This window comes from Antechinus flavipes, chromosome 3 (genome assembly GCF_016432865.1).
Source record: "Antechinus flavipes isolate AdamAnt ecotype Samford, QLD, Australia chromosome 3, AdamAnt_v2, whole genome shotgun sequence".
Classification (NCBI taxonomy): Eukaryota; Metazoa; Chordata; class Mammalia; order Dasyuromorphia; family Dasyuridae; genus Antechinus; species Antechinus flavipes.
Window position 1 is genome coordinate 520871562 of NC_067400.1, and position 25984 is coordinate 520897545.

The following is a 25984-nucleotide window of genomic DNA, read 5'->3' on the forward strand; positions in this document are numbered from 1 at the left end:
AATTCCCCTTCATATCATACCTCACAACAATCTCATTGGTGATTACTTTGTTATTAATCCCTTTTTACAGAAGAGGAGACTGTTACTCAAATGGGACTAAATGATTTGCTATAGGTCACAAATCTTGTAAGTGACAGAGGTGTGACCTGAACTCAGATCTATTATGATTTCAAGATTCTTTCCATTATATCACTAAAGTACAGAGATGTATTTCCTTGTGCCTGGAAGGACACCTGAGAATTCTTAGAAAAGAATAACAATCATTCTCATCATCATCATTCCACATTTACATAGGATGTTATGGTTATAGATTTCAAACAAAAGTTCCCCTCCAATTATTATTTCTATTCTGAAAGTGCCTGTTTTTTCAAAGATTGTACCAATAGAGCCTAAGTTGACATCCTATCAAAATGGAAGGGCTTCAGATAGTTGATAGGATATATATCTTTCAGGTAACCAATCTTGTTAGCTAAATGTGGTGAGGCTTCTATAACAGAATTGATGTCACAGGATAAAATTTTCAACCATAGCAGTAATCTAAGAGGACCATCAATCTATTGAGGCGTGAAGGTTTGGAGGGATACAAAAAGAGATAAAAGACAGTCTGTGGGGATTGAGACAATATGAAACAAATTTATACATAATAAGCTTTATACAGGATAAAAAGCCAACAGAATTAGGAACAGTTGAGGAAGGCTTTCTATAAGAGGTGGTATTTTAGTTGAAACTTAAAGTCAGAGAGGCTAGTACTTAAAGTGGAAGAGACAGAGCCTTCATTCCAGGAGGACAGATAGAGAAAATACTTGGAACCAAGAAATGAATTCTTGTTCATGGAGCAGCCAGGAGCCAGTGTCCCTCAATTAAAGAGTATATATTGGGGACTAAAGTACGAGAAGACTGGAAAGGTGGGAGAGAGCTAGATAATGAAGCCCAACAGATTTAATGCCAAACAGAGCATTTTGTATTTGCTCTTGGAAATTAAAGGAAACCATGGAAGTTTATTGAATGAAGGGATGGCATATGTAAGCTTTTGTTTTAAGGAAATCACTTAAGTGGATAAGTGGAAAATAAATAGAAGTGGGGAGAAACTTGAGGCGGGAGGTCCCTTCAGAAAGCTATTATAGTTATTCAGGCATGAAGTAAAGAGAAGTAGCTCATAAGAAGTGAGTAGATTGAGGAAAAAAAGAACCAAAACAATCCTGTTTTTTAAGGATAACTTGAAGAAACTGGAATCTTTAGCCTGAAGAAAAAGACTTGTTAAAAAAAATTATAAGAATAGTTTTTGGTTCCAGAGTGGAGAACTGGTAGCAATGAATGAAAATTCAAAAGAGGCAGATTTTGGAATAAATTGACATCAGACAAAGTGGGTTTCCCCCTTTATTAGAGGGTCTTCAGACAGTTTGGATGTTTTCTTCTCAGAGGAGATTCTCTTTTGAAGAGTATTTATTACAAAAGGTAAGCAAAAATGAATAATGCCATCTTTTCCCTCATAGGTGAGGATACATTTATACATTTATATACTAATAAAGTTGATTATCTATGACATGATAGATATACAAACAGAGCAACAACTATATCATTATAGAAACAATCACTAAGTTTTTAAGACCTTTTTTCTAAAATGCTTTATACTTTTTAAAGTTTGTCCATATCTAACATATTAAACTAACAACATATTTCTAAAACAATCAGCAGGCATTTATTAGATATCTACTATGTGTAATGCACTATGCTTAGTACTGGCAGTATAAGAGAGAATGAAACCATCTCCATTCTCCAAGATTTCGTTCCAATAGTCTTAACAGACTTTTCGGGAATTGCCTTACAGGTAATAAGAGCTCCTTATCAACAGATATATTCAGATAGGATCTGGAGAACCACTTTAGGTGTTTTTTCAAGTTGATTTTGCATTGAGTAATCACTGAAGTTCCTTATAACTCTGTGAATTGTTTATAAATAAATTTCCTGAGAATAGTTTATCCTTTAGCATCTTAAGGACCCATAATGCAATGGTTTTTTTTTTTGTTTTTTTTTTTGTCAGCAAATAACATTTTTTTTATTATTATTTTTTATTTAATGATTACTTTATAATGACAACATTATTCCTTGCACTCGTTTCTTTTCCGATTTTTTTTCCCCTCTCCCTCCCTCCACCCCCTCCCCCAGATGGCAAGCAGTCCTTTATATGTTGGATATGTTGCAGTATATCCTAGATACAATATATGTTTGCAGAACCGAACAGTTCTCTTGTTGCATAGGGAGAATTGGATTCAGAAGGTATAAATAACCCGGGAAGAAAAACTAAAATGCAGATAGTTCACATTTGTTTCCCAGTGTTCGTTCTTTGGGTGTAGCTGCTTATGTCCGTCATCTATCAATTGAAACTTAGTTAGGTCTCTTTGTCAAAGAAATCCACTTCCATCAAAATATGTCCTCATACAATATCGTTGTCGAAGTGTATAATGATCTCCTGGTTCTGCTCATTTCACTTAGCATCAGTTCATGTAAGTCTCGCCAGTCCTCTCTGTATTCATCCTGCTGGTCATTTCTTACAGAACAATAATATTCCATAACATTCATATACCACAATTTACCCAGCCATTCTCCAATTGATGGGCATCCATTCATTTTCCAGTTTCTAGCCACTACAAATAGGGCTGCTACAAACATTTTGGCACATACAGGTCCCTTTCCCTTCTTTAGTATTTCTTTGGGATATAAGCCCAATAGAAACACTGCTGGATCAAAGGGTATGTACAATTTAATAATTTTTTGGGCATAATTCCAGATTGCTCTCCAGAATGGTTGGATTCGTTCACAACTCCACCAACAATGCATTAATGTCCCAGTTTTCCCGCATCCCCTCCAACATTCATCATTATTTTTTCCTGTCATCTTAGCCAATCTGACAGGTGTGTAGTGGTATCTCAGAGTTGTCTTAATTTGCATTTCTCTGATCAATAATGATTTGGAACACTCTTTCATATGAGTGGTAATAGTTTCAATTTCATCCTCTGAAAATTGTCTGTTCATATCCTTTGACCATTTATCAATTGGAGAATGGCTTGATTTCTTATAAATTTGAATCAGTTCTCTATATATTTTGGAAATGAGGCCTTTATCAGAACCTTTAACTGTGAAGATGTTTTCCCAGTTTGTTGCTTCCCTTCTAATCTTGTTTGCATTAGTTTTGTTTGTACAAAGGCTTTTTAATTTGATGTAATCAAAATTTTCTATTTTGTGATCAGTAATGGTCTCTAGTTCATCTTTGCAATGTTAACAAATACTTACTTCATTGCCTATAGAGGCTTGCCGTGGTCCAGATTTTGTTATTCAAAATAGTTGATGTCATGTTTTCCCTTGAGTTAAGGAAACATTTACTCCTGATATCTTGGACCAATAAATATGAAAAGAACTTTAGAACATAGAACATTAGCCTTAATAAGGAAATTAGAATAATGTATATTAAGAGTTAGAAGGGACCATAGAATGAGAATGTTAGAACAGAAATGAGGATTAAAGCACACTCAGTTCAACTTCTTCATTTAGTAAGAGTAAGCTGAGACCAGGTACAAAATGACATATGACTTATCAAGATCATACAACAAGCCACAATAAATACTGAACTAAAACCTAATTTTGTGATTATCTGATCAAAACCCATTCTTGAAGATTATCAACTTATTTAAAACCAATTTATAAACTATGACTTGTAAAGTTTACCTTATTCTATTACATTCCACAGCTTGTTCAGGTATTCTTCATTTGATGAGCCCTCCCTCAGTTTCCAATTCTTTGCCACCACAAAAAGAGTTTCTGTAAATATTTTTGAACATGTGGGTCCTTTTCCTCTTTCTTTGACTTATTTGGAGTATAGACCCAGTAGTGGCAACACTAGGTCAAAGACCCAATTTAATGATTTTTGGAGCATAATTCCAAATTGCCTTCCAGAATTGCTGAGCCAGTTCACAACTTTATCAGTAGTAGCAGTGCATTAATGTATCTAGTTTTTCTACAACTTCTCCAGTATTTTTCATTTTCCTCTAGTCTGATTCATATTGATGAGGTTTACAGTGCTCTAGATTCCTGGTGGTTTAAAGGTTAGTGGCTTATAAGAGAGTTAGTAAGAATCCCCATTAAATCGGCCACAGGTTCTAAGAATCCCCATTAAATCAGCCACATGTTCTAGGAGTGAAAGAATTCATTCATTCCCAAATATTAGTTGCAAAATGAAAGTTTATTGTTAGATAGAAATCAGTTTAACCAGAGACTGATTTCTATAGTGGCAGATTTATGGAAAATGGAGTTTTACACTGAAAATGCAGTTTTCAGTGGATAGAAAGTCCTGGCAGCTGAGTGAGCCACCGAGGCCCATCTGCAAAAGACTTTAGTTGATGGAAGCTATTTTATTGAGTGGGGGCTGGGAAGCCCAAGCAGATCAGAACCAGTGAGGACTGGGTAGTCAGAATGGGGGCTGGGACAAGCCCAGATCTCCTATTGGAATTCAAAGGGATGCTTTTGACCAGGATTTGTAATTAAATGTCTGGAATCCTAGAAAGACAACTTGTCTGGGGAGGATATGCCTCAGCCAGGAAGGGGCTGGGAATCTGAAAGGAATTACAGATCAATAGGAAATACAGTTTCTTAAAGGGACCCCAACCTGCTTCAATATGTTTATATTGCCACAGGGGGGAAAATCTTTTTTCATTATATTTAGAATCTGAGCCACTGGAGTAACATACTAGGTATAATATTTTCATGCAAAAACAAAAAAATTGATATCCTAAATCATTATGTGACATTATGCAGTCAGAGCTCTAAGTAAGATATGATCTCAGGATAGCTTGTATACATACTCCGGAATAACATAGGCAGTCATTTTTAGTTTAGCATTTATCTTTAAATTGTTACAGATCACAACAGAATTTTTTAATCTTAAAGAAGAAAACTTAAACACTCTTGTGGTATTAACACGATAGGTTGATCACACAGTTTCAAGTACACACGGATGCTAAACTTTAACAGTTGCAACTCTATAAACAAATAATTTCAGTTTCTTATTGCTACATTTTGGGAACAGCCAGCTTTATATTCTCTCACATGACACATTTATAATACAATTTACCATAGTTTGAGGCCTTACTTTGTTTTTTGTGTCTTGGATCTCTTTGTCAATGTGGTAAAACTTATGAACCCCTTCTCCAAAAAAAAAAAAAAAAGTTTTTAAGAGCTTAAAAGAAAATATATAGGATTACATTTTAAAATAAAATGATGGGAGGAACCTTGAAGCTGTCCTCTGACTTTGGGGAGAATGTTTCAGGGTTCTCCCATCAAAACCAATTATATTAAAATATAGTTTATCAAAATATTTACAAAATAAATTCATAGAACCCAGATTGAGAACCTCCTCTGTTCTGGATCATGATAGTAATTTGTGTCTATGATATATCTCCATTTTTATTTTTAACCATAAATTCCTGAGGTCAAAGACTATGTCTGTTTTAATCTTTATATCTCTAGCATTTTTGTAAATTGTAAAATATATATATCCTTTGTGCATTTATTATACTCAAGAAATATTTGTTGAAGTTTTAAATTGTTCATGTTTTCCTAGTTAATTCAGTAATTCAGTCATCTATTTGTTGTATTACCATAGATAATATACTTACATGTGTATTTATCTTATTGAATTCCTTTGTCTTGAGTTCCTAGAAGATTCTTAAACCTTGTGTGATCAGTAATCCTGCAATAAATGCTTAAAAAACATTTATTAATCCTTTCTGTGTACAGTATCCCTTTGTGGCACTACGAATAATAAAGTATTAACACAGGAAAAGGCAGGTCAAAAACAGAAGAAACAGGAGTAGTCCAATTTGAGATCCAAAAAAAGAGAAACTTTTGAAGAAGGAGGAAGGCATATTGAGATAAAAAGGTCAAAGGAAGTTTTGGCAGACCTAGAATACCAGTTCAGAAATTTATACTTTTTTTATGTACTGGGAAACATTTTTGTTCAGAAGAGTGACATAGAATAGGACAGATAAGTAGCACAGTGCATAGAGCACTGGCTCTGAAATTAGGAGGACCTGTGTTCAAATTTAGCCTCAAACACTGATGAACTGCATGACTTCAGGCAAGTCACTTAACCTTGATTGCCCCACACAAAAAAAGAATGACAACAAAGTCATTCATTATCTTTGGATATTGATTGATTAGAAAGCTTGAGACTACAGATAGACAGTGATATTTGTTGTTTTAAGAGATTTAAATATTAATTAAGTTTAGATAATCAAAATGATTCATTGACATTCCTTCTGGCTAAAGTTCTACATTTATTTATTTGCAGGTACTACTACCCCAATGTCAGGGAACAAATGGTTGCCAGAGGCTCATTGCCATTATCCCGGCTGTGTGCCCTGGTGACAATGCAGCATCATGAGAATGTGGAACTACAGACCTTTAACTTACCTTTATTTCCAAGATCAGAGAACAAGAATGAATTCCAGGCCCAGACAGCAGGTAAAAACACTTACCACAAAGAACTTTATATTTCCTAAGGTAGTATTTGATTTTATTCTTTCACTTTTTTAAAAACCCTGATTCCTCTCAGTGTAGTTTTCAGTTTATCTGACTTAAGTTTGTTGCTATTTTAATAAGTTTTTATTAAGATATCAAGATTTCATCTTTGAAAGGAACTTATAAGAACTAGTCTAGCTCTTCCTAAATCATTAGTTACCTTCTTAGCATATAATAAATGTCTTTTCTCAGTCTGAACTACTTTAGCCATTAAAGGAGTTCACTACTTCTCAAAACTGCCCATTATGTTTTCAGACAGCTGTGATTATCAGGAAGGTTTTCATTAAGTTAAGCAGAGATGCCACTTTTGTGGCATACCTCTTTGCTTCTGGTTCTGCCTTTGGGAGCCAAGCAAAAACATATTTGATCTTTTGTTCATATAATAATAGTAGTAGATAGGGTTTATTTAGTGCTATTGACGAGATTAGATTCGGGGAACCAAAATGATGAGATTAGGGTTCCTGGTGGCCAGGGAGTTAAATGATGAGGTTAGTGGCAGGATCAGGGTTCAGGGAACCACATGAAGAGGTTTGGTTCCCCTAAATCCCTTTAGGATTGGCGCAAGGTAGGGAGTTGTAGGAACCCCCTTTCTGGCGGTGCAGAGGTCCTTTATAAAGGAATTTACGAACCCAAAAAGCTAGACTGATAAAAAGTTCATTATTGGCATTGGAAAGCCAGCCTTTGCTATGCATGAATAGAAAGACTCAATTCCTTAGAGGCAAGGTCTGACAGAGAGATATAAAGTCTTGTTAGGGAAATAGGTGAGGGAGATAAAGAGAGGGTAATGCTAAAAGAAAATATTATTTCAATGGGCAGAGGTTTCCTTGGCATAGCATGGCATATTAGGTCCTCTGCAAGGACTGAATTTAAAATTGGCTCTTTTTACAATAGAAACTTTGGCTACAAGCCTGGCTTGCTCCCAGTGAAGGCTGATGGGTGGAGTTTGAGCTGGAATTGAATGAGTCTTTCTTCAATTCAGTAGGGTTGGAATTCTCCAGCTTTGGACTCAAATAGCCCCACCTAGATAAACCACTTTATCTGATTCCCTGGGGCAGGGTCCTACAGAGGCAGGGTTCAAGGAGAAGTTCTCCTTCAAGGAGCTTTAGAGTTTGTGGGGTTAGGGTGGTCCTCATCACTATTATCTCATTTTATTCTAGCAAGATAAATAAGAGACAGGCACTTCCCATTTTACTGATGTGGAAACTGAGTCAGACAAAAGTTAAGTGATTTGCCTGGTGCACAATAAGTGAGTGTCTGAGGCTCCATTTGAACTCTTATCTTCCTGCTCCCAAGTTTCGGGTTCTAGCCACTTCAGTGCCTCATGAAAGCCCTTTAGACCAGTGGAAGCTTGGCCAGACTTGGACCTTATTGCAGCATTTTTTTTTTTAATTTTTAAACATTTTTATTTAAAATTTTATACCATTTAAAATTTTCCCCTCTCCCTGAAACAGTAAACATTCAGATACAAGTTATATATTTGGAATTATCTAAAACATTTTGTACAAGAACACTCAAATAAAAAAAAAAAGAAATGAAAAAAAGAAAGTGAAAAATGGCCATTTAAAATCTGGTTTCAAACTACCTACTTTCCCCAACATTAGTTTATCTTATTCTCAGACATATATTCTGAGATCTTGGCAAAACGTACTGTTTACTTTCCAAAATGACATGACATCTACCACATCAGTACATTCACTCAGCCTGTAATGGCACTGTCTTCATTTTCATCTTTTTATGTTCTTCTTCCCTCAAAGATTCAATTCAAAGGCCATCTCTTTCCTGAAGCCTGCCCCAGTAGTACACAGAGGAGTCCCCAACTAAACTATATTTTTCCTCCTCCAATTTGCATTGCATACTTTTTTCCAGATCTCTCCCATGTCTCCATTATGTTCTGTCTTGTGTTATACTTATTACTATACATGTATCCCTTTTATAGATTGTAAGCTTCTTGAGAAGCAAGGCTTATTATGTGGTTTTCATCTTTGTGTTCCAGTTTTAATTACAGTTCCTTAAATTTAATACATACCAAATAGTGTTTATTAAATTAAATTGTATCTTGTATTTACGCAGCTAAATATATGCACCTCAATGTCACGCTTAACATTTCTCTGTATTAAATGTTATCCTTGAGATCACAATGCATTGCTATGATTTGGGATCCTTGATTCTGCCCTCCATCAGCTCTCCATCCCTTTCTGTTGCTCTTAAGTCATCCAGCTGACAAAGTCACAAACTAATGAAATATTAAGTTAAATATTGTTGAGAAAGTTTTTTTTTTCTCTCTGCAAGAAGATTTTTAAGCAGCTTCCTCCTGCTTAATTTTACTAGCTTTTAGGTTTTTTTGTTTGTTTGTTTGTTTGTTTTGTTTTGTTTTGCTGAGGCAATTGGGTTTAAGTGACTTGCCCAGGGTCCCACAGCTAAGAAGTGTTACGTGTCTGAGACCAGATTTGAATTCAGGTCTTCGTGACTTCAGGGCTGGTGCTCTATCTACTGTACCACTTACCTGCCCCTCTTGTTTGTATTCTTACCTCATGGAGTATCCTAAGGTTCACCTTTTTTTAAAATTTATATCAAGTTTTTACAATGAATATTTTTTCAGGTGATTATTTACATTGTGTTTTGAGGGAAAGCATTGTAAGCAATTGCAATAATATTAGCAGTCATAGAAGTGAAAACAATCAAATGGTAAGGAAACTGACCAGAAAGAGCAAAGCAAAGTGAGCTCTAATTAGCAAACGTGGATTACAAACAATAATGGCAGCATAACTAGTCTTCTTCCTGTTGATCCAGAATAACTTGCTTTCCTAGCTTCTAAGAATTTCCAATCCTGTCTTTAGCTTTTTCTATAGTTGATTTTATGAGCTGTGCTGCTATAGCAATTTCTCTGTAGGCACTGACCTTCAGCCTCCCTTTGGGAAATTCAACTACACTTGACTCCTTTCTTTCCCTTTTACCTTCTAAAGACCCATTGGAGTCCAAAGTTATACGTGGAAAAATCATTTCCACAGCTACTGAGGTAGCCTGGGTTTTGTTGATCAGTGTCCAGAAACCCTGCAGCAAGGATGCCTTTAGGACTTAATTCTGCTTCCATTCTTACCACTAACTTACTCTGTGACCCTGAGCAAATGTCTTCTCACCTCTTCAACCCTCTGGTCTCAGTTTTCAGCTCGTACTGAATGAAGTATATCTTCTCTTCTAGCTCCAACATTGAACATTATTAAGAACCCTCTTGCCCTAACAATATATGTTATCGGAATCAGAAAACTTCAGAGGGAAGGGAACCTGGATGTCTTCCCATCCAACATAAATCTGAATTTTTCTTGTTAAGCCCTCTTCCTTAATTTCATAGTGTATAAAATGAAATGGTTGAATTATATGTTTTCTAAGATGCCTTCTGGCTTTGACATTCTGTGTTTTACATTTTAGCAAAATCTACTAAAAATAAAAGCTAAAATTTTTTGTGGGTTCCTTCTAGCGCTAATCCTCTATCTTTGTGAAATCCCTTATAGCTTGAACTATAGAGTTCCCCGAGTCCCTGAGAGGTTTACTTGTCACCTTTGTTTTTCAGGTCTGCTAGATGTGAGCCTAAGATACAGGCACACAACCAGGACATCAGAGGGAGTCATTGCTGCTCGAGCTGTGTCCATCTCAGTGCACATTCACAGAGCTAGTGGTTTACAAGCAGCAGCAAGGTAAGGTACTTTTCTAGGAATTGGAATGGGTACTGGTTCAAATCAGGTCTCTGGTTCAAGCATTCTCCTTGCTTTTTTCCTCTTGTAAACATGCTCAGTGAGCTTATTATAAGCAAAAGCTATTGTCTGGAAAATAAGCTATATATAGCCTGTTTTAAAAGTTTAGGCTACAAATAAATCCTTCTAATTATCTTTGATTTGTTCCTCTTGAAAGACCTGATACCCACAAAGCTTTACTCAGTACTCAGTTCTTCCTACAAGGGTTTGCTATTGTAGGAGATTGCATTCCATATTTGACATAGAACTGACCAGATTTGTCTTAGTTCAGTTTTCATCAGTGATTGACCCTTTTAGGAACCTGGCTAGCCCTCTCTAATTACTCAACCCCCTTTCTGTTCAGCTAGCATTTATTACATCCTCACTTCATACCGGACCTTTTGCTAGAATGGGGGACAAAGATAAAAAGTGTTCAAGGATCATTCATTTTACAGGAGAGATATATGTGTACAGACAGATCAGTAAATGTGAGATGTCAGTGAAATACAGGTACCTTCTGTGGAAGGATTATCAACAGCCGAGAGATCTAAAAATGCTTTTTTTTTTTTTTTTTTAAATAAGAGGTAGCACTTGAGCTGAGTCTTGCAAGGCACTGGTTATTCCAAAAGGTAGAAATGAGTGGGGAGAGCATCATAGGCCTATTAAACAGCCCAGCACCAAAGATGGAATATTGCATGTAGAGGAGAGCAATTAGGCCAGTTTTGCAAGAGCTTAAAGTAAATGATGTACAAAATAATATGCACTTAGCTTGGATAGCTAGGTTAGAACCAAACTGTGAAACATACCAAAAAGAAGAGTTCATTTTTTATCCTAGGGACAGTAGAAGACCCCTGACTCAAAGAAGGGACATGGTCAGATCTCTGCTTTTTAGGTATTTCTGTTTGACAGCTCTGTGGAAGATGAATTGGAGAGAAGAAAAATTGGATGCAGAGAAATCACTTAGGAGACAATTGAAGTTGCCCAATAAATGTAGGGAAACTAGTATAAGGAATGGCTTCAAGGAGCAAAAATGAGTCCTGTTTTGGACATGGTGAATTTGAACTGCTTTGGAAACATCTTTTAGGAGATGGATGGTGGTTATAACTAAGCATGCAAGGAAGTGAGAGATGAGAGCTAGATATATAAATCTGAGAATGATCAAAAAAGAAATGGTGATAGAATTCTGACATAGGAGCAAAGGTGATATCATTGAAAGAATAGAAATAAAGATAAAGACTCAGGACATAATTGTCTAATATGGAACATGGATGAAGAGTCTGCAAAGAAACTGGAGAAGAATTACCCAAACAGGTAGAAGGAGAATTCTAAGAGAGTAATGTCACCAAAACCCATAAAGGAGAGATAATCCTGAAGAAAGGGTTAGCCAACAGTGTCAAAAGCTGCAGAAATATCAGAGAGAGTGGGATCTGAGAAAAAGTCATTGGGTTTAACAATAAATAGATCATTGTGTTTATTGTGCATGCCATATACAAACCATCATGAGCCCCAATTGAGACATAAATGGTAAATCTCCTTTTACGTAGATCAGTGTCTAAAAGAATACAGTACCATTGCCCACAGGTAATATTGAACTAATCAGGTGATATAGAAGGACTGGCTCAGCTACATGACACAGTGGAAAATGCTGATCCTGGAGGCAGGAAAACCTGAGTTCAAATCTAGACTCAAACCCTTAATAGGTGGTGTGACCCTATGAAAGTCACTTAAGCCTCTGCTTGCCTCATTTTCTTATCTATAAAACGGGATAAAATGAAATGAGCTTGTTGAATTTTTTAACTGTCCAAAATGTCTATGGCACTCAAAAAGATCCCTACTTTGTAGTAGCTCCAGTATACTCCCTTGCCCCTACCTTCCAGGTCAAGATGTGAAGGGAGGAAAAGAAAGAGAATGTATGGCAAACTGAGAAGGCCTGGCCAACGTATGATGTTGAGATTCAGCAAGTCTCTTACCCCCTGGACACACCAGCCTCACCTATACTACACCAACTCACCTGGCTGGAAGGAGGAAAAGCCATTTAGCTTCCCTGGCTTCAGGCACTAAAAGAAGCAGCCCAGAGTTTAGAAAACTGAATTTCTAAAGTAAGAAAGCTGAGGAAATGTACTTGTATAAAACTCCAGAGAGATTGTTGCAAACCAATTTGCAATCACCTATTTTCAATTCCTCTTATAATGATAAACAACAAGAAATATTTTGGGATCTGAATTCTCTTAACAACCTGTAGTTAGATAAAAGAAGAAATAAACAGCATGACAGGAGATGTAGTGTAGTGTAAAAATCATGTGGATTGATAAAGGTGCTATTTCATTCCCTCCTGCTATAACAGAAAATCCAGAACAAAAACCAGGTATTCAAAGTTTAAGGCACAAAGTAGTGAAGAACTTATAAAATTAGCTAAACAATTTGATAAAAAAGAAACCAGATGTAAAACAGGAACAAGACTATGAAACTCATAATTTTGTCCAAACAGGTTCAGAAAAGATTTTAAATAATTAAAAGATGGTGCACAGATACAGGATCTGCACTCATTGTCCAGATTTCATGAAGCAAATATTACAGTGACAATAAAGAGCAACTCCTTTATCTCTTAAGGAAGAACACTAAAAATTACAGTAATTTTGACCCAACTGCTGAAGCAGCACTCATTGCTGCTTTTTGATGACTTAACTTAGAAAAGTAATGGACAGTTAAGCCAAGATCTGTTTTTTTTTTACTATCTGGCATAATATCCATGGCAAAAATAACACTCTGAAAGAGGATATAGATGATTTTGCTGAAACTGTGGTCACTGAAAAACACATGAGTAAAATTTCAGGATAACAAATTTGACCTCAATATCAATCACTTCTCCAGCAGACTCCTTTGTGATGGCATAGTCAAGTGTAATTTCCTCTACTGCAAAATAAAAGATTATCAGTAAGTTTGGGAGATGCATACTGGCTTTGATTTTGATGATGGTAATGGTGGCTGGGAATAATTGCTAGGTGATGGCTCTTTTGTTATGCAAGTTTCTCAAGCCTCAACTTTTAACTACAGAAATTTCTTAGCCAACTGTTCAAAAAGATACTTGTCTGGTTATAGCTAGTAAAAATGATAAAACTAGGGGAGGTTTGGCCAATAGTAAAAAATCTTTCAAAAAATTTACAAGATCTTCCTTCAAAGACAGATAACAAATTTACCTAATCCTACAAAACTTTTTATTTCCTCAGATAATGAGTTTATGCAAATAATACCCATTGGGAGTAATGTAAAATTTGAGGAAAACTTCAAAAAAACTACTGATTATTCTGAACTTTCATTTGCATCTATTGTTCAAAAGGCAAAGGAAATTATTTATCCTAAATTTGGACCAAATTTCTGCAGAGAAGTCTATTTTGTTGACAGAGCATCCAATCATTAGCTACAAACTATGGAAGATGGAGAAATTTACATAGTTGTCATAAGTCATTTAATGTTCCTATTAAAAGAAATCCTAATAATTTTATAAAAATATCTAATGAAATCAGTTTTTGTAATTTAGATCAAAACGTTGCATCAAAGCATGCCATGAATTAGGGAAGTCTTGGAATGCAAATCATGAGGATTAGGCATATAATCATATTAAAAAGCTTGTCTAGCAAAAGTACACGAAACAAAAGGACAGCCATGGCTTTGGGAAAATGTGAACCGTCAATGTAATCCCTATTCAGGAAATAGAAATAATTTAATTCTCTCTGAAAAAGGGTACCAGTTGAGGCAACATAAACATTTGAACACAAAAATATTTCTGCACATGGAACCCCCCATTAAGACAAATTAAGCAAAAAGAAAAGTCAACATAAAGAAGGTACTAATTATGTAAACTGCATATGTTACAGATCTTAAAGATCTGAGTAAAAAACAAGTACCCAAATTATCATAAGAGTGACATTCTTTTTTGGGAAAATACTAATATTCCACCAGAAATGTACAATTCTTACAGAAAATTTAAATTTGGGAATAAGTTCAAGCCATACAAATACAGAAAACCCTCCTTATTCAAGAAATATATACGATCAGAATCTTATTGTTTAATGTTTAAAATTGCAAATAAATCTTTCCACCCAAATATGTACATATGGTAGTTAACAAAAGATTTTTCAAAGTCCAAAAATGTTATAAGATTTAAGTATTTGTGTGCATACTAATTATTTGAGTCTGTAAGGGGAATTGTTAATAATTTTAAAGTGTGATTGTGGGGAATCATCTCTGAGAGAAATGAAACTTAAGGTTCATCAAACAGGAAATCTTTTTTTCTTATTACCAAATTTGGATCTTAGCAATATAATAAAGGTTTGATTTTCTGATTAACATATTAATAAATTCTCAAATTTTCATACTGCTTATAATGAGGATGATAGAAATATAAAGGATTTGATTCCTTCATAACTTAATTAGTAAATATTTCCACTTATGGAGGCAACCAGGTGGCAAAGTGATTACGAGTACTTTTCTATTTCTTCATTCAAGGACCAGCCCCTGTAGATCAATCATTCAGTAAGAGCAATAGATGAGAGACCTCCAGGTATATGTTCTGCGATCTTGGACAAGACTCCACACAACTAGGACTTTATAATTAGAATCCAATCTTGCCTTTAATAAATTAACCCCTGTATTTTGAATCCTGCATTAGGATGCTCAGCTTATGATAGAGAAAAGCCAATCAGTGTTCTAGGATTTCTTCATCTAGATTGCTAGAGACATCTGAGTCTGATCATCAAGTCACATTCTCAGCAGAAAGAGCTTAAGACTTTTGGCCCACATATTTCTATCCCCTCATTAGTTGTTGAACAGTGAGGGTTGATTTTCATTTATTGGAATACTTTCTTTTCTAAAGGTTTTCTAAAGTGTTCAGGGACCTCCATGGTTTTGGCTTTGGTTACCAGAGAGACCAATGACCATCATTTTATTTATTTTTTTTGCTACTCTAACTAATTAATTACCCAGAAACTCTGTCTCTTGGGCTTTTCATTCATAACAAGAAAAAAGGCTCAAATATTAGGAAGAACTGGAAATGCCTCTTGTAAAAAGTATAATTTGTTCTTAGTCTTGAAGGTGACCTGGAGTCAAAAATGGGGAGGAAGAGCATCCCAGACATTGAGGATAGCCAATGAAAAGTCAGGGCCAGGAGGTGGAGTGTTTGTATATAAGAATAGCAGATTTTTATTAGATTGCAGATTACATAGATGGATATAAAATGTAAGAAGAGTGGAAAATTAGGAAAGGACTATGCCAAAAAGAACTTTGGAAACCAGGGAATTTTGTGTTTGTTGAATAGAAGAGTAACCATGTGGTCAGACCTGTAGCCTTGGAAAGATTACTTTGGCAGCTGAGTTAAGGAGAGACCTGAGATAGGGAATTCAGCCAGAAGGCCATTGCAATATTCCAAGCATGTAGTAATGAGGCAGGGACTATTAACAGGTTAACATCAAAAGGCCTTGAAATCAAGGAGGCTCACATTCCAGCACTTACTGTCTTTGTAGCTATGAACAAGGGAATTAAACTCTCTGTCCTTCATTTTCTTCATTGCTAAAATGAAGGAAGGCCAATAACCTAGAATCCCATCTCACATTAAAACTATGATCTTATAATTAGCACATATGCAAAGTACTTAGGGGCAGCTAGATGGCAGTGGATAGAGCATGGGCCCCAAAGTCAGGAGGACCTGAGTTCAAATGTGGCCTCAAACACTAAATATTTACTAGCTTGTGACCCTGGGCAAATTAGTTAACCCCAATTACCTTGCAAAATAAAACAAAATAATAAATTTTAAAAGTACTTATTATGTGCTGGGCTCTGTGCTAGGAGATGAGAAAAGAGGAAAAAATTAAAAATAGCCCCAGCTCCAGTTTTCTGTCTACCTTTGAAACTAGTTTACCCAAAAGAGGAGTTTCTGTTTTATCCTAGAGGTGGTAAGGAGCTAGTGGAGCTTTTTTGAGCAAGGGAATGCTATGGTTGAGCCTCTGCTTTAGGAATATCATTTTGTCAGTTGTATGGAGAATAGAGAGAAAAGAGACTTGCAACTGGTAGAACAATTAGAAGAGTAATGTAATAATCCAAATGAGAAGTGATAAGGGCTTGACTAGGGCAGTGACTGACTAGAGAAAAGGAGTAAAGTAGGGAAGTAAAAATATCAAGATTTAGCAAGTGATCAGGTATGTAAGGTGAGTGAGAGTAAGACATTGAAGGTATGGCCTAGATGTTGATTCTCTTAATGATATTAAAGATATTCAGAAAAGAAGTAGGTTTGATGACAAAAGATAATTATTTCTCTTTTGGGCTTAATATATATAAGAAACCATTGGCCTTCCAGTTTGAAATGTTCAGTAGACAATTTGTGATCATTGATTTTGAGATCAAATGGGGAGACTAGAGGGCTAAAATTGAGTTAATAATTGAACCAATGAAAGCTGATGAGGTCACCAAGAAAGAAAAGGACTTCAAATTTTATTTATCTTAAATCCTTCTGATTCCAGTCCTAGCAAATAGGTGTATTGTAGAGGATGGACTTTTAATAATACGAGCAATAAAAAACCCATTAGATCATAGAATCTCAACTGGATGGGTTAAATATCTAGTCCAATCTCCAAATTCATTGTAAATTTCTACAATATCCTATACCTGAATGCCCTTTAGTGACCAAAAAAATCTACTTCTTCATAAGGCAACATAGTACATTTCTGTACATTACTAATTTTAAGACATTTTCCTTTGTGTTCAGTATTTTCAGATGTGAAGGATGAGCTTGTCTATAGTTGCAAGGCTTTGGATCAGACTGGTTCTTAGCTTAGAATTCTTTAACAATAGTTCTCTACCATATACTTTTTTTTTAGCCAAAACTATTACAACCTCTTATCGCTCACCTCTATCACTGGTTGTGCCATAAAGGCAGCAGTTATATATGCCCATTAAGTCTTCTCTTAGGATTTGTTACCTGAGTAAGCTGGAGCCTAATATTACTTTACCCCTGCTTACTTTTCTCCTCTTAGAGTCATGGCTGAGCAGGAACCTTCTTTGCGATACAGTGCAACAGTAGGTGTTAATACGTCAGTCACCACACATCTCTCCTTCCTGCCCAAGGGAGAGCAACGCCAGACACACCCTGTGGCCCGTACCTTCTGCCCTGAATTCTCCCATCACATGGAGTTCCCCTGCAATCTAGTGACCCAACATAGCAGTGGGGAAGCCTGTTTTCTGGCAGAGCTGTTAGAGTTTGCTGAGATCATTTTCTCTTTGTATCACCAAGACACAAAACCAGGTGAGTCCAAATAATGTTGTTACTTTATATTCATGTAAGTTAACATACATATGTGCATGCAAAAGACATGAACTCCAGAATCTAAAACCAACAGTCATTTATCATAACAGTCAAGTCACTCAGAAGATATTTATTAAATACTTCCTAACAAAAAAAAGAAATAAGGGCCTTCATGTAATTTCTTCAAAAAGTTAGATATTTAAATCTCTCAGGATTACAATTATTAGAAATAAAAAGGAATATCAACATTTCTCATATGTGTGGCACCTTTTCAAAAGTTTTACACGTACTAGTACATAAAAACATAAATGCAGAAAACCAGAAATATTAGATATATAAATTATAATTTTAAAAGGGTTTTTAAACAACACAAAATGAAATGGAGAGTAAATAATTAGATCATGAAGAATATATGGATTAAAGACCAAATAATAGATAATTTCATCAGTGAAAATAGCAAATACCAAAAAATTTAGGATAAAGCCATAGCAGTCCTTAGGGGAAAATTTATTTCTCTAACCATTTTCATTAATAGAAGATTAAGAATAGATCAATGAATTGTTCATAAAACAATGAGAAAAGTTACATTAAAAACTCTACCAAGCACAAAAATAGAAATTATGAAAATCAAAGAAATAAAATTGAAAATAAAATTAGTAGTAGTTTCTTTCAAATAAATGTATTATTTATTTTTAGCATTCTCTTTTTTTAAATTTTAAGTTCTAAATTCTCTCCCCTCTAGGACCATCCTGACCCATTGAGAAAGCAAAATAATTTGATATCATTTATACATGAGAAGTCATGAAAACATATTTTTATATTAGCCATGTAGCAGGGAAGAAAGGCAAAATAAATTAAAATGAAACAACTATACTTCGTAATCTATATCAGATTGCTTGTTGCCTTGGGGAAAGAGAAGGGAAAGGATAGAGAGAGAAAAAAAATTTGGAACTCAAAGTCTTATAAAAAATGAATGTTTAAAAATTATCTTTACATATAAATAGAAAAAATAAAATACTATTAAAGGGGGGAGAACAGTCTGTACTCGAGTTCATTTCTGTGGAGGTGAGTGGCATTTTTCATCACAAATCCTTTGAAATTATCTTGGATTATTGTATTGATCAAAGTAGCAAAGTCTTACATGAACTGATATACTTCAACAACGATACTGTTTGAGGATGTATTCTGATGGAAGTGGATCTCTTCAATAAAGAGAGCTAATTCAGTTTCAGTTGATCAAGGATGGACAAAAGCCATCCTACACCCAAAGAAAGAACACTGGGAAATGAATGTAAACTGTTTGCATTTTTGTTTTTCTTCCTGGGTTATTTCTACCTTCTGAATCCAATTCTCCCTGTGCAACAAGAGAACTGTTCGGTTCTGCACACATATATTGTATCTAGGATATACTGTGACATATATAACATGTAAAGGACTGCTTGCCATCTGGGGGAGGGGGTGGAAAGAGGGAGGGGAAAAATTGGAACAGAAATGAGTGCAAGGGATAATGCTGTAAAAAATTACCCTGGCATGGGTTCTGTCAATAAAAAGTTATTTAAAAAAAAAACAAAGTAGCAAAGTCTTGCACAGTTGATCATCATTACAATGTTGCTGTTACTGTGTGCAATGGTCTCCTGATTCTGCTTGCTTCACTTTGCATTAAGTCATATAAGCCTTTCTAAATTTTTCTGAAATCATTCTGCTCATCATTTCTTATAGTACAGTAGTATTCTATCATAGTCACATATTACAACTTTTTCAGCCATTTCCCAGTTAATGGGCATCTCCTCAATATCCAATTCTTTACCACAAAAGGAGCTATTTAAATATTTTTGTTCATATGTGTCCTTTTCCTTTTTCTTTGCTCTCATTGGAATATACATCTAATAATGGTATGACAGGGTCAAAGAATAAGCTGTTTAAAAGCCCTTTGGGATTGTTCCTAATTGCTCTTCAGAATGGTTGTATCAGTTCCCAATTCCACAAACCAGAGCCTTAGTGTTCCAGTTTCTCCTGCACTTGTCATTTTCCTTTCCTTCCATGTTAACTTGCATTCCTCTATAATCAGTAGTGATTTAAAGCATTTTTTTTCACATCACAATATTATTTTTATTTCTTTTTAAAGCTTCCTGTTCATATCCTTTAACAATTTATCAATTGAGGAATGGTTTATTTTTATAAATTTGACCCAGTTCCATTATATATCTGAGAAATGATGCCTTTATCAGAGAAACACTAAAATTTTTCCCCCAATTTTGTGTTTTTCTTCTAATCTTGGCTGCATTGATTTTGTTTGTGCAAAAACTTTATGTAATCATAACTATCTATTTTACCTTCCAAAATTATCTCTGTGTTTTTTGATTATAAATTCTTATCATAGATCTGACAAGTAAATTTTTCCTTGCTCCTCTGATTTGATTATATCACTTTTTATATCTAAATCATATATCTATTTTGACCTTATCTTGGCATATGGTGTTAGATGTTGATCTGCACCATTTCTACCAAGCTGCTTTCCAGTTTTCCCAAATTTTGATTTGGCGAACAAAATATGTAAGAAGGTATTATACAATGGCTCTTATCCTAAGAGCTTAGATCTTTGCATTTAAAACTAGAAGCTGTTTTTATAATAAGCCAAATTAAATAAATTGCTAACTGATTTGATCCAAAAAGAGAAGAAAACCAATTGTCCATTTAAAATATTAAAAAGCATTCACAACAAGTATGAGAAAAAAATAAATATTATTAGAAATTATTTTTCCCACTTTTGGCAAAATTGATAATTTAAATGAAATCAATGAATATTTATAAAAACATAAAATAATCAGATTAAGAGAACAAAACCCAGAAAATTTAAATGAGTCAGTTATAGAAAATCAAATTGAATTAGCCATAAAAGAACTTTCAAAGAATTTTAAAATCCAGGACCAGATAGATTTACAAGTTAGTTCTGCCAGACATTAAAAATACAATCTCAATATTACATAAATTGTTTGCAGCAATAGGGAAATAAGGCATTTTATTCTTCTATGAAACAAATAAAACCCTAATCTCTTAAGCCAGCGAGAAATAAAACAGAGTTTAAAAAAAAAAAAAACAGCTCTGGGCTATTGTTGCTAATGAATTTTGATACAAAAAAATAGAATAAATGTATAACAAAATCTGTAGTAAATTATTTTAACAGATTATGCTCTGTGACCAAAATAGATTATACTTAGAATGCAAGCTGTAAAGTGCACAATACAGAACAAAATATTCTTTTTTTTTCTTTTATCATTTTGTATTTAAGTTTAAAATAAATTAAAAACTTTCATACAAAAAAGAATGCAAGATGTATTCAGTTTGTAAAAAACAATGAAAACATCACCATAATATAAAACATCTACAACAATTATAAAAGTCATATGATAACATTCAGAAAAAGTTCCTTTTTTAAAAATCTGTATTAAAAGCCTTAAAAATATCTAAAACTAACAACTAACATTTATCTGTAATGGAAAAATGCTAGATATCTTTTCAGTAAGGTCAGAGATAAAATAAAAGTTTTATTATTACAACTATCATTTCGATATTTTTATATAGTTCTAAAGTACTAGCTATAGCAGTGACAAGCAAAAGAAATTGAGGAAGTAAGTATAGGCAAAAATTTGAATATAAAATTTATCAATATGATGATATGCTTGGAGAACCTTAACTGAAACAATAACTCCAGTAAAATAAGAATTTTTTTTTGGGGGGGGGGGTTGGTTTTGTTTTTAATAAAAATTAGCTCACATAAGTGATCAGCCTTTGTTTATATTCTTTCCTTCTTTTCCCCATCCCTTTTACTTCCCAAAAAGACAGGAAGATAAAAAGAAAGTCCATTCAAAAGACAATAAAATAAGACAGTAGTACCTAAACTATTTATTACTTTAGGGCAATCTAAGCAAACTATTAAAGGGGTCTTTTATAGAGCTAGAAAAATTTATCTGGAGGAACACATGGTCAAGAACTTCAAGGCAAATAATGAGGGGGGAAAAGGTAAGCTATACCAAAAACTCAAACTGTACAGAGCAATAATAATCATTAAAAGTGTTTGGTATTGTTTAAAAAAAAAAAATTGAAAAGATAGTCTTTGAAGCATATTTGCTACATAGAACCACATGGGTAATTGAACATAATAACATGGTATTTCATACCCAGTTACCCCACCTGTTGATGTAACTGGAAAGCAATATGGCAGAAATTAGCTTTGGACCAGTATCTTATGTTGTAGAACACAATAAACTTTAAGTGGATATAGAACCTAGATGTTAAAAAGTCCTATCATTAACAAATTGGCCAAAAAAAAAAAAAAACTGTATTCATAACTATGAATAAGAGAAGAAAAATAGTTTTAGGACATAAAATATTGAAAAAAATTATAGATAAAATAGAATTAGAATTTAAAGGGCAAAATTCAACTAGGAGAAACCTTTACAACAACTTCTCCTAATGAAGGGTTTGGTAGACAAGTCATCTAGGTAATTGATGTAAATAATCAAAAAATATGGTCAACAACCATCTTAGAAAAAAACACAAAAACCTGTTTTTAATTCCTAATGTGATTGCTAAAAATTAAAATAGCTGTGAGATACAATCCCATTAGTTTTACAAAGATGACAAAAAAAATGACCACAATCATTATATATAGTAGAGCTCTGAAGTAGGCCTACCATTTTTGAAAGCAATACTAAAAAGTCAGTGAATTGTATATACACTCTTTGACCCAGTGATACCATACCATAAATACATAATTCAAAGAAATAACAAAAGAAAAAGACTGCATTATAAGATTTATAGCAGCACTTTTGGATATAGTTAAAATAGTGGAAACAAAATAAGTTCCCTGATATCTATTGAGAGATTGGCGAACAAAATATGTAAGAAGATATTATACAATGGCTACATAAGTGTTTTAAAAAAATTTTTAAGGCATCTGATTAATGTAGTGACTAATCCCAACTCCCAAAGATTGATAATGAAACAGTTTTTCCACCTCTTGGTAAAGTAGTAATGAACTGTAGGGTCAGAATGACATTTAGAATTTTAAACACAGGCTAAGTTTGAATTGATTTTGCTTGGCTATCCTTATTTATTTTAAGGGAGAGTCACCTTGGGCGAATGATATATATTTTTTAAAATTTAAGCTGTTGAAAATTTTAAAATATACAGGAAAGCAAAAAGAAGTACAGTAAGAAACTGGGAAATAAGCATTATTGTATTAAATTTATACTTTTAAAAATTAAGCTATATATTTAAAAGATTGTTAAATTTTTTTAAGATTTAGCCAATGAAGAGGGAACAAGTATGACAGAGTAATTTGTAATGACTGTCACTAACTCATATTATCCTTTCTTTTCCATCTGCTTACTTGTCAACTTCTAATACCTATCCTTTAATCCTACAGTATGTTATAGATGAATCTCCCTTCTTAAGCCCTTTCATGTAAGGTTCTATATAGTCTGGCTTCAGTCTGCCTTCCTAGTTCATATTCTGCTTCCCTTTATATACAGTATGATTTAGCCAAATTGGATGACTTCTCTTCACACATATCTCATAGTTTTCCACCTCCCTCCTATTCATATACAATCTCAGTTGGAAGATACCCATAATCCATCTAGTCTAACTCATAGCAGCATAGGAAACTTCTTTTTTAAGCAACATTTTATCATATAGCTTTTGTTTGAAGATCTCCACTGATGGGGAACCCAATAGTTCCTGAGGTAGCAGACCATTTTTACCTTATATATACTTTTGTAATTCTTTCTCAACATCTAGGAGTTTCCTATACCATTGAAATCATTCCCAGCAATAATTCACATTCTTCCCCAGTGCCCAACTTAAATACTTAACTATAGAGCTTTACCTAGGTTTTTTTCATCTTCATGTAAACAAAAATGACCTCTTTCTTTTGTAAAATATATTGGCTTTTATAGTTTAACATTATATCTTGTATTAACTTTATGTGTATCTTCTATAGGAATGTAAACAATCTGAAAGCAAGGATGATTTCTTTTGCATTCAACAGAGTCCTATGAATAATTGTACCTTATTGAATATTTGTTGAATTAATGAATGAAATTCAATAAATACAATTTAGGAAACATTTACTAATTTCCTTCTACATAAATGCAAAGCAGAGATCCCTTGGACAAAATTCTATGAGAAATGTACTAATAAGTAAGAAATCTACTTTCATATGAACTGGACAAGGAAGGATATAATATAACTTTGTCCTTAAGGGGTTGCATTTTTGACAGGTAGAGATTGGTGGGATAATGGAAGAGAAGCTATTCTAAGCATGAAGAGATGTTATAGAAACAAGAGAATGATGAAAATATTTGTTTTGTTGAGTCATATCTGACTCATCAACTTAGAAGGGACAGAGTGTCTGAGAGAAGTCCAGAAATGTAGAGTGGAGCTAGAAAATGACTTGATGATAGAATCAGGAGATTTTACTTAAACATTATGTCCTAGAGAGCCCTAAAGTCCTTGAATACAAGGAATGTCATCTTAATAGCAATACATTAGGGATATATGGACTGGAGACATGGAGATTTGATAGGAGGCTATGAAAATAGTTAAGTCAAGAATTGATATCAGTTTAAACCAAGAACATTGCAATGGGAATTGAACAAAGGAGATTTTTAAAAGGTTATATAAAGAAGAATATTTTAAATAAAAGTCAAATACCAGAGGATTACTTTCATTCAAAACATTAGTGAAACCTTTAACCAGCTATTTTCTCTATTCTCAAACTGCAATGTGGTTTATGTACTGTACTAAAAGTTTTGGTCTATGAGTCTCTTGGGTTATTTTTAATTTTGTTAACCTTGATTTTATAGGTTGTCAGTCAGATCATATTCAGCCTTTAAAAGAGTATCTTCTTGGAGTAGTCAGGATTCCAATGAAAGATTTGCTCATCAAAAGGTCAGGTGAGTAATTTGATTGTTCTTCAGGTCTTTGAATCACTGAGTTAGCGAGAACTTTGAATAGCTAACTCACTTAGTGACTAGGGACAAATTCACTTGTCCTATCTGGGTTTCAGGCTCCTCCTCTAAAATTTGGGATTTTAACTTGATTTCAGGTTCTTTCCAGCTCTAAAATTCCATGTACTTTGTTTTTTATTTCAATAGTATTTTATTCTTCCAAAGTTACATGTAAGTAAAGATAGTTTTCAACATCCAATTTCATAAGATTCCAAATCTTTTTCCTTCTCTGCCCCTTGTCTCCTTCCTCCCCAAAACAGCAAGCAAGCTGTGACATTCTGTACATTTGTTTATTTTCACATATTTAATCTGATCAAAATAACCTTACAAGAGAAACAAAATAAAAATTAATGTCTTCATCTTAGAAATTCTCTTACTCCATTATGCATCTCTCTCTAGCCAAGTTAAATCTACTTGAATTCTGCTCTCTCTGTCAATTTTCTTACTCCATTATGCATCTCGCTCTAGCCAAGTTAAATCTACTTGAATTCTGCTCTCTCTGTAAAAATATGTTTTCTAGTAAAATATTATCTCTGTCTAGTTATGGGTCCATGTTTCTTGTTAATTCTTGAGAAAGATAGAAACAGCACTCCTCCATAATTATCTTCTCTATCAGGAATTACAGGGTGGTATCCAGTCATCTTGCCTGAGGACCTGGCTGCAGCACAAAATACAAATATCATGCAGATGATTGTGGGAGGCCTGGAGCTATCAGTTTCCTTTGCCCATTCTGGTGACAGAGAGCGGGTCTTGGAAGCTGCTAAACTTCTGGGCTGGAGTTTTGAGGAAGATCCCACTGACCTTCTCACAGATGTTGAACAGTGGCCAGCTACCATCACTATCTCCACCCCAAGAGCATGGCTGCCGACCCATTGTATGTTACTGGCTGGCCAGACCCACATCCACAAGGCCACCCACTGCTATCTTCGCTATAAGTTATATGACCAAGAGGGCTTCTGGACCCCACTCAGAAAACCAAAGGTAACCACGGATGAAAAACAAGTCACAGTGACATTCACGACAACCAAAAAAGTAGATGTTAATGTTGGGCCATCACTCCTTTGGTACTTCAGGGAAGAGAAACTGGAAATCCAGGTGTGGCGATCATATGGGAATGACAGTGTGGAGAGGCCCCACCTGACTGACACCTTGATTGGGGCAGCCTATGTGGACCTTTCCAGGCTCAGTGTGAAGACAGCAAAGACACTGACTGTTAGCGGTGAGTAGTCATTTTGACGATGTAAGAGAATGGCATAGTGTGATAAATTGGATAGGAAGTGAGAAGGTTCTGGGGTCAAATCCCAGCCCTGCTATTTATTAAAAGTTATGATTTTTTTTTTTTAAATAGGAGTAGGGTTGATGGTCTTCATAGTTCTTTA

General features: G+C 34.4%; 1 protein-coding gene across 5 annotated transcripts in view; it reads left to right on the top strand.

The window, feature by feature from the left end:
- Positions 1-25984, top strand: part of C2CD3 (C2 domain containing 3 centriole elongation regulator) — a 143482-nt gene that overhangs the window by 71909 nt on the left and 45589 nt on the right. For all 5 annotated transcript variants that reach the window (XM_051987129.1, XM_051987128.1, XM_051987127.1 and 2 more), the window contains exons 19-23: positions 6344-6516; positions 10142-10265; positions 17327-17595; positions 24462-24551; positions 25222-25824. In XM_051987129.1, the coding sequence (XP_051843089.1) occupies positions 6344-6516; positions 10142-10265; positions 17327-17595; positions 24462-24551; positions 25222-25824 (1259 nt within the window). The remainder of the gene's footprint in view (positions 1-6343; positions 6517-10141; positions 10266-17326; positions 17596-24461; positions 24552-25221; positions 25825-25984) is intronic.